At 41.2% G+C, this 9140-nt stretch overlaps 1 protein-coding gene across 1 annotated transcript in view; it reads left to right on the top strand.

Moving 5' to 3' along the window:
* Positions 1–2437: 2437 nt before the first annotated feature.
* Positions 2438–9140, top strand: part of LOC134466113 (NACHT, LRR and PYD domains-containing protein 1 homolog) — a 22910-nt gene continuing 16207 nt past the window's right edge. Inside the window, exons 1-4 of the mRNA XM_063220009.1 lie at positions 2438–2561; positions 3504–5196; positions 7695–7778; positions 7962–8045. Coding sequence (XP_063076079.1) covers positions 2438–2561; positions 3504–5196; positions 7695–7778; positions 7962–8045 — 1985 coding nt within the window. The remainder of the gene's footprint in view (positions 2562–3503; positions 5197–7694; positions 7779–7961; positions 8046–9140) is intronic.

Genomic DNA, 9140 nt, shown 5'->3' with positions numbered 1-9140 from the left:
AGTCTGGCTAGTGGGAGCGAACTGACCGGGGATCGAACCGCGCTGGGAGCGACAAACTGGGAATCATCTATTGGCAGGGGAAAGGCAATTGAGAACGAGCAATGTCAAACAATTTACCATCAACAAGTATACTTAACATATTCACCGTTTCACTACTGCATTTTGTCATTACGATGCTCGCAAGTCATCAGAATTTACTAGCGTACAGCAGCAACAAGAGTAGTCACATTCATTGAGGGGACTTGAGCTACCAGCTATGTAAACCGACTGTGCTACAACTTAGCAATGGCGGATCTGTGTTCAGAGGAGCTATTCAATCGCTCTTGAGTACTGAAACTTTAAACCACAGTTGAGTAAAATGTACTTACATGTATATGAAGCCCAGTTTCCGTTGGTATGTGAGGAACTTTTGCCCCATATCGCCAAGAAACTTAGTAACAGGGAAACCACACAGACAGCGCGTGGTTCTGTTCTATCAGGAAGGTGTTGTTGACCGCGGTTGATGGCTTCTTTGTGGCTTGTGTGTGGAATTCGCATTGTGCGAATTAGTTGTACTGCCACCTAAAGGCTTGGTGTAGAACTAATTTAACCAGAGACTGTCTGTTTTGAACAATCCTTGCTTTAGTTCAGAATCATTTAAAAACCAGAGTGGCCAAGCACATTGATGTTTTTCCTCAAAAGCAGGGGTGAGGAACCTTTTTAATTCGAAGGGTCACTTCAAAATGTAGGCTATGTCCAAGAAAGATCATTCAGATGTTTCTATTCTGATAGCCTATTCGGTTCATTTAAATGTTTATAGCACCGATCAAATTGTTTGATCAACTTCATTTCTGAGCTTATAGTATCATAATAAAATGTACTGACAGCAAAGCTGTGGCTAGTAGAAAGGTTTAATGCAGGGGTGGGGAACCTTTTTCATTCGAGGGGCCACTTCAAATTCCTACCATGGTCATAAAATCCCCCGGGGACGTACTATGAACACAAATCAGGATTTCCCCATACAATTTAGGCATATATAGACACCTTTAGGCCTATAGACATATAGACACCTTTAAAGGTAGACACATTTAAAACAGTCCCCACCTTTTCTAGGTCCCCTGAATATAGGCCTAACTTAATTGCATTGGAAATGTAATTTCTAAGATTCCTTTAGGCCTGCAAAATATGTCATAGGCCTATTTCATGTGAAGTTGCAAAACATTATAATGATATCAGGGGCCGGATAAAACGGCCTCAAGGGCCCTCGAGACATAGGTTCCCTACCCCTGGTTTAATGGTTAGTGATTCTGAAAAACACCACTGGGCAGCGTGAACAAACATACACACAGACACAGACACACACACACACATTTTTGTAAAAGGCCAAAAAATGCCCTAGGGCCCCCAACAATCCCGTTGCCTAGGGACCCCAAAATCCTAGAAACAGGCCTGCCGACCCCCCACTCCCTCCCACCCACCTGACCTCACCCCACCCCATCCCACCCGAAATTGACTAGGGCAGCTTCCGACCTGATCACTGGTGTTTACATATTAAAGGCTCTCCTAAGAAGGGGATGGGAGGGGGGCATGGGGGAGCCGCAAATGCTGTGGCTTGAGGTATGAGTCAATTTAAGGTGCAAAACTCATCCACAAATTCCTCTTTTCATGCAGTGCGCTGCCCTGCGCATTTGATGTTACGCCGATTCTGTTGCGAGAGTTACGTTCATCACTTTAGCGCTTAGCTTACACATGCTATTTGAGCTGTGAATGACCGCCAGATGGCAGAATCCTAAAATAGGCTATAAATAGATCTAGTGACCACATATTTAGATACTACAATGTTGATTTATCCCTTCGATTCTCAATATCTACGTACATAAGTGTCAGAATAAAGAGCATTATAAAGCTTGGGTAGTAGCCATGTTTGTTTTCAGGTAACCTGTTGAGAGGGAGGTGGCGCACAGCATTTTGGGTACAAGGCAGCACCAAGTCAGCATCTGATAGCTCGTTCAAAATGTGGAGAATCCCAAGAAAGCCAACCTAAAACTCGGGGAAAGTGGGCGTGAACATTTGGTAACGCAATGTCAGATCGATAGTATATTTCTCGAGGTTGATCTCAGGCAGAAGTATATAACTATGAGGTTCCGAGCTAATGTTTTGTGTGACGACACACGCATCATCAACATGGCGCCCATGTATGCAACTGACATGTAAACAGTATAATAAATGCTAAAATGTCTTAAAATCTTGTAATCACTATCAACAACACCAGTAATGTTATTCAATTGCAGATGCATATATGTCAGTAATGCTGGTCTCTTACTGTTTAATTTAGCCTACTTAAGCTAAAATGATAAAATGATCGTGGATGTGGAGGCTAAAGTGGTGGTGAAAAAAGGAAAAGAGGACCAAAACAAAGCAGGCATGATTACCGATTGTTCCAGGATCAGTGGCGTTCATGCGACAAAGTCCAGAATTCGGTTGTCACGTGAGCAATGTCGTCAGCTGTCTCGAGAGGTCCCGAGCCTGTGAAGGCGACATGATGTTGCCCTCAAATATCCCCGTTACGCCCACAAGGAACAGTGAAGTGCCAAAGGAGTAAATAAAGCATTTTGTCGTTTCGAATCACACTTCATGGCTCGATGTCTACTTAGCTCACTTCAAGGACAGCTGCCTTCCCTGTGGCGTATGGTCCGAATCACAGATGAGTTATAACATGAATATTAAAAGGTCCTTCCTTAACCACACCAATCACAAAAGAGTTCCCTAATAAATAGTGAGACTCCCTTAATGAGGCACTAGGTAGGATGACGCCATTTGCACGCTGCCCGTGGCATGCCTGTCTCAAAATCTACACTGTAATGAAAACATGCTGTTCAAATAAACTTACTGTGAGACGGTTTTTCATCCTGGAATGCCAGCAGTTGATACAAATCTAAATACGATATGTAAAGCAATGTTTTCAAATGATAAGTGTCTCACATGACACTCGTTCGGTCCGACCCTGTCAAAAGTTGTATGTGGGGTTTTCTGACAACGGACAGTGGTTGCGAGAGTCATCGTTCACTTACTAATGACTCGCATAAGCATTGATTGACTTGGGACCGTGATCAATTAAACCTTTAATCCTACCTGGAGCCCCTTTAAGGAACTTTTTTCGATATTTGCACATATTTGTGAATTTTACATTCATTTTAAAGGGCTTTACAAATACATTTGATGATGTTTTCTTTGGGACCATAGACTTCCATTGCTATGTTTAATATGACTATACTGTAAAACTAGGCATTGCAAGTACCCTGAGACAAAAACCTTTGTAGTGTCATACATATTTACCTGGAAATATTCCCAGAAATACGGTGGACTGTTCCTGACAAGTCCTGGAATCATGGGCTGGATTGGAACATGGGTCATAATTGGAGCAGTTACCTGGTCATGTTGCCCAGATAGATAACGTACTGTACGTAACATACAACAAACGTACTGTAATTCTCACCAGTATTGTCTTTTTTTTTTTTTTATAGATACAGCCTCAATCATTGCTGAGTATAAGACATCAGTCCAATCTTCATATGAAAATGTGAAGGAGTATAACTCTCGACCTGGGGAGAATGTGCTTTTGTCTGAACGCTACACAGACCTGCTGATGGTTGAGTGTCACAGAAAGCCTGAAGAAAGAGAGGAGGAGATCCGTTCCAGAGGGCAAAGCCTTCAGGATATATTGAGGAGCAGGTCCAGTGAAGCATATAGCCCAATTACTGTTGAGCAGTTGTTTAGACCTGATGACCGTGGATGTATTCCAAAAGCAGTCATTCTCCAGGGCCACCCAGGTTATGGCAAATCCTTCACTTCTCAGAAGATCGTGTTGGACTGGGCCTCTGGGACCTTATTCAAGGAATTGTTCCACCTGGTTCTTCATCTTGAATGCAAGGAGATCAATGGAATCTCAGGGGAATGCAGCCTGGTGGATCTGCTCAACTATAGCACTGAAGATGTGCTAAGGGATCAAAAGATTAAAGTGCTCTTCCTGGTTGATGGCTTTGATGAACTCAAGGTCTCCCTTGTGGATGCTGGCAGTGCACTCCCTAAAGACCCTTTCACAAAAGCTCCTGTCCAGGCCACCCTGAAGGCTCTGCTCAAAGGTCATATCTTGCCCCAGTGCAAACTGTTGCTCACCACCAGGTCCACTGCTACAATGACGCTCAGTAGTCTGGTCACTGATTCGCAACGCTTTGTGGACATTTTGGGGTTTACTGAAGATGGAGTGAAGGACTACTTCCACAGTTTTTTTCAAGATGAGCATAAAGCTGATGCATTGTTCGAGTATGTGAGGACCAACGAGACCTTGTACACGTCCTGCTTTATTCCTGTCATCTGTTGGGTCACCTGCACAGTTTTTCGAGCGCAAGAACGAAAAGGTGCACAACTCACTAAAGAACTAACAAACACGTCCATCTATGCCAACTTTGTGTCCATTTTGCCTGAACATCACTCTCCGAGTTTGAGTGTATCTGTGCCTGTCCTGCTGAGCAGTCTGGGTCGACTGGCAGAGAAGGGCATGAAAGAGAAGTGTGTCCTGTTTACAAAGAAGGATGTGTTGAGTACAGTCTCAGATCCAGAGTGCACAGTGTCACATCTTACAACAGGGCCTTTTCTGTGTGAATTAAGCTGCAAGAGGGTCTTCAGAACGGAGGAGATGTTCAGTTTCATGCATCTGAGCTTCCAGGAGTTCTTCGTTGCACTCCACTACAATCTAGACCAGGAAGGAGAGAAGAGGTTGCTTTGTCTGCTTAACTCACAACAGCATTGGGAGTCACAACGCCAGCCTGTCATTCAATTTCTGTTTGGCCTTGTAAATAAGGAGATGCAAAACCTGGAGTTTCTTCAGTCAACATTGTTTTCCTCCTACATTAGAAGACACTTGGAGAAGTGGGTCTTGGAAAAAATTGCAGATCACAAATTGGTTCAATCTAGATTGATGTTCATTCTTTACTGTCTTCACGAGCTCCATGAAGACGAGTTTGTTCGGACAGTCATGGATAACGTGGGTCCACTGTGCTTTCTATACACTCCCCTGACAAAAGTGGACTGCTGGGTGCTGCGGTACTGCCTGCTCTGCTGTACCACCATCAAGAAGCTGAAGCTGAGTGAATGTGAAATGACTGCAGAGATGCTGAGGATGCTGCAGCCTGCACTGAGCAAGTGTCAGGTCCTCAGGTGAATATCGACATATGTAGAACTACTGGCACCCTCTTATTGTAAAACCAAACATGCTGCTTACATTCTCATCCATGCCAAAGGACATACACAGCGTAATGCACTTGGACATACGGTATCAATTTTATTTAAAAGGAAAAACAAGCAATAATTCTTTGTCAATTGAACCAAAGTTCTATCAACGCATTTTACAGCCATAACACATAATGGGGTGTATAGGGGTGGTTGACGTGATGCCTTGTTTTTTCGTAACATTGGTTAAAAACCTACAAAACTGTTATTTTTCCTTTAAAAAACAAATGTCAATGAAAGAAGATGTGGTACATTACGTTTCATATTAGTCTTAGATGAGAAGAAACATTTTTGTTAAGATTTATGTAAAGGTTTATATGTCAAATGTCCTGCGGTGTGACTGTAACATTAATGAAACCTGGAATATAATATATAATAATTCAACAAAGTTCTGTCGGTGTCTCTGTAACCCCCGTAACTCCCGCAGAACAGCACCAAAACATTTCAAACTTGGAGGGTGGCTTGGCAGTGGTACAACGGATTGCAGTGCAAAGTTTCACGCAGTTTGGACATTAGATAGTGAAGATATTGAACATTTTCATGGAATCAGCATAGCACCCAACATTGAAGCCGCTGGCAGGAACCTTCTACGCCTCGTCACAATACCAAAGACAGCAGTTTTGTTAAAACCAGAACGAAACTGGACAGGGTGTGATGACGTCACGTCCCAGCGAGTATAAAAAGTCCTGCTGCACCGGTCATATAGGCCCATCTAATAGAAACGTCTGTGAGCATCGCAAAACTGATGGCGTAGGCCTACCCGACGTTTGATTTATGTTTGATTTCGCTATTCAGTTTACATGTGCTTAGTAACAACAGCATCAACTACTGATAGAAACAGCCCCGGGGAAACCTGGCGACACTACAGTGATTCCCTAGAAAAATCTATCTATCTAGGCTATCTATATGCACCCCAAACCTCTGACGGCATAGGCTTTCAAGATATGGCCGCAATTGATAGCAGATTTAGAATCAGTTCCGAGAAGGGCTGGCCAAAATGGGCTGGCCTATGAATTTTGATAGCGAGTCTAAATTTAGACCGAGACGGACAGACAGACAGACAGACAGACAGGCAGGTTGTGCCTTCAAAATGTGGATATACAATAGGCCCTACGAATTCACCTCAGATTCCACTGAAACATATTGGTGCATAATGGTGGTTAGTCAAGAGATTTCCAACAATTATTTTATGTAGGTCTATGAGGGGAAAAAACTATCTATCTATCTATCTATCTATCTAGCTATCTAGCTATCTAGCTATCTAGCTAATAGACAATTATAGCTTACATGAAAATTTACAGTTATGCAACATGTCTTCATGTCTTCAGGAGCACATCAGGACAGCGCAGGGAAGCCCCCAGTTTTTACATGCTGTAGGCCTAAATTACAAAACACAACACGGGCAAATAGGCCCAACGGGCTCTGCACTAGTATATATATAAATTAACCAAAAACATTTTGAATAATGTATGAAGCATTTGGCATGATTGCATAAATATTAACTTGATATTAAGATATGTGAATGTGAAAAAAAATCAACACAGTAATATTAACTACAAGTTCAATTTCGTAACACAAATTGCGTCCTGTGGGGTGACATGTACAGTATGTCAATGTTTGTGAACGGGAAGCTGCAAGGCCAACAACAAGGGTCTTAAAGACTGGCTCCTAACCAGTCAGTACCTCAGTTATTGGAGAGTGCTGTGGAAGTTTAAGGTGACTATTGACCTCTTAATATGTCTTCATATTGCAATGTTTCTGTCACGCAATGCTTAGGTTCATTTTATGGTGTCCTGTGGTGTGACTGCTCTTATAGAAGGACGTTTTTTTTTATAAATGAAAACACATATTAAGATTAAACACAATATCATTATGAAGTTAGCATGACCTCAGATGTCAGTCAGAAATACAAAAGGAGTAAAATGACCACAATGCAGTGAATTTCCTGTGGTGTGACTTCATTTTCCTGCGGTGTGACGTGCCTATGCAATGTGTTGATGCAGGACACATTTTCCCAAAAATGGCAAAAATAAGGCGAAATTCCACGGACCACTAAGTGCTTTATTTTTTTCTATTTTTTTCAAATTTTTTCCATAATTTTTTTCAGGAATTGGAAAAACTTTTTTTTGCGTTACGCCCTTAAACGTCAACCAACCATGCACATATATTCAGCTTCTCTGGAGCCATTCACACCCTGATTTTCAAAACTAGGCACATGAAATATTTTTTACCCTTGAAATATTTCCCATTTTTGCAGCTAAAAATGTATTTCCTTTGATCCCTCCCGCAACACTCGCTGATTTAGCTGGTCTTCTAAGACCATCATCATGAGGAGAACCGAGTTACACAAAGACTTATTTAATGCTTATTTCAAATTTGCCAGTGTTTTAACTTCATTCTCTATGTTAATGTTCCAATCTTATTAGTCTGGATTTGGAAGCTGTGGATGATGATGATATATGGACATTCCTCTCGACTTTGATGAAAGGACACAAGTTAAAGAAACTGAGGTAAATATAATTAATTTAAATTGTCTCAAAAAGTCAAATTGGTTTGATAATTATTTATATTAATTTAGTGCAGGATGCCTATTTGGCTCATAGGTAGTGTACAGTATGTGGCTTTCTTCCCGCCTAAACAGAGAAAATGTGGCACTAAATGCTATTCTAATGTTATTAATAATTTTGTGGCAGCCTGGATGTTGTGAAGGGCTCACTTGAAGATGTTGGCATGTTCATCTCATCTTTGGCAGACAAGCACATCCTGACAGGACAGAGGTAAGTAGCATAAATAATGAATAATAAATTGTCATGTTTATTGATTTTGATTACTGTAGCAATGTAACACAACTTGGGAGGGGCTGCGGTGTAACACAAGTGGGGAGAGGAAAATAGTTCATCAATTAAAAACCGTTCATGCTTTTATTTTTTCCTCTGCCCGCTCAAGACAATAGTACTAGTTGGTGTGCTTTGTTGCTAAGCACAACATATCTACTTTAACCCATTGATGCCTAAAGCACTTGCAAAACACTTGCAAAAAGGAAAGTTGCCCCCAGCCTATGAAAACTGAAATATCTCAGCCTCTGAAGTACATAGAAACATGCATTAAGTTGCATTTAAATACCAAAAGCCTCATCTTGCATTTGGATGTGTTCATCCAGCTCTAGCATACCAAGATTTGTAATAAAATGGTCTTAAATCTCATGAGCCTGAATGTTATGTCATGCATCCCCCGGCGCAATGCAACATTCAGCATCAATGAGTTTAAAAGCTGCATTCATGCCCCACAGCTTTGTAATAGAGACGGGATCCGAATCATGGTGGCTGATTCCTTTCAAAAAGCCATTCAAAAACGGTCTGTAAAGAAGATAGCTTTTTTCTTGGTCATTTTGTCCAGACAACAACTGATTGTCCTCCTTCTAAAGACCGTTTTTGTCACTCCTTGAAGCAGACTGTTTTCCCCCAAAGTTTAAGGACCACTCTAATAGAAAACCATTATTACATGTTATGTGCACCATTATTCAAAACCCATAAACCTGAATCATTAATTAAGTAAAAAATAATTTGGGTTTATAATTTTATAGTTTTTAGTTAATTTACAAAATATTAATAGTTTTTTCAAAACTTGAGAAAGGCCAAACGGGCCGAAACGTTTTGTTAATAAATTGCAGCACGATGGACAAGAGGGTCCGGTAAGTTACCTTCTTCTACAAAATTGATCTTGCACCCGCTACCTGCACCTCGAAACCTCTGGTGTACGTTGGTTTCCTCCTTTAAAACATTTACAAAATAAACATTTCTGATTGGATGTGACGTCACAAGACGAATTTCATGACTCGGGATATCGATTTTTACAAGAATTAAAACAAGATT

Source organism: Engraulis encrasicolus, chromosome 16, assembly GCF_034702125.1.
Source record: "Engraulis encrasicolus isolate BLACKSEA-1 chromosome 16, IST_EnEncr_1.0, whole genome shotgun sequence".
NCBI classification, from domain to species: Eukaryota; Metazoa; Chordata; class Actinopteri; order Clupeiformes; family Engraulidae; genus Engraulis; species Engraulis encrasicolus.
Note: the sequence above shows the minus strand (reverse complement) of the source record. Positions and strands in the feature narration are given on the sequence as shown.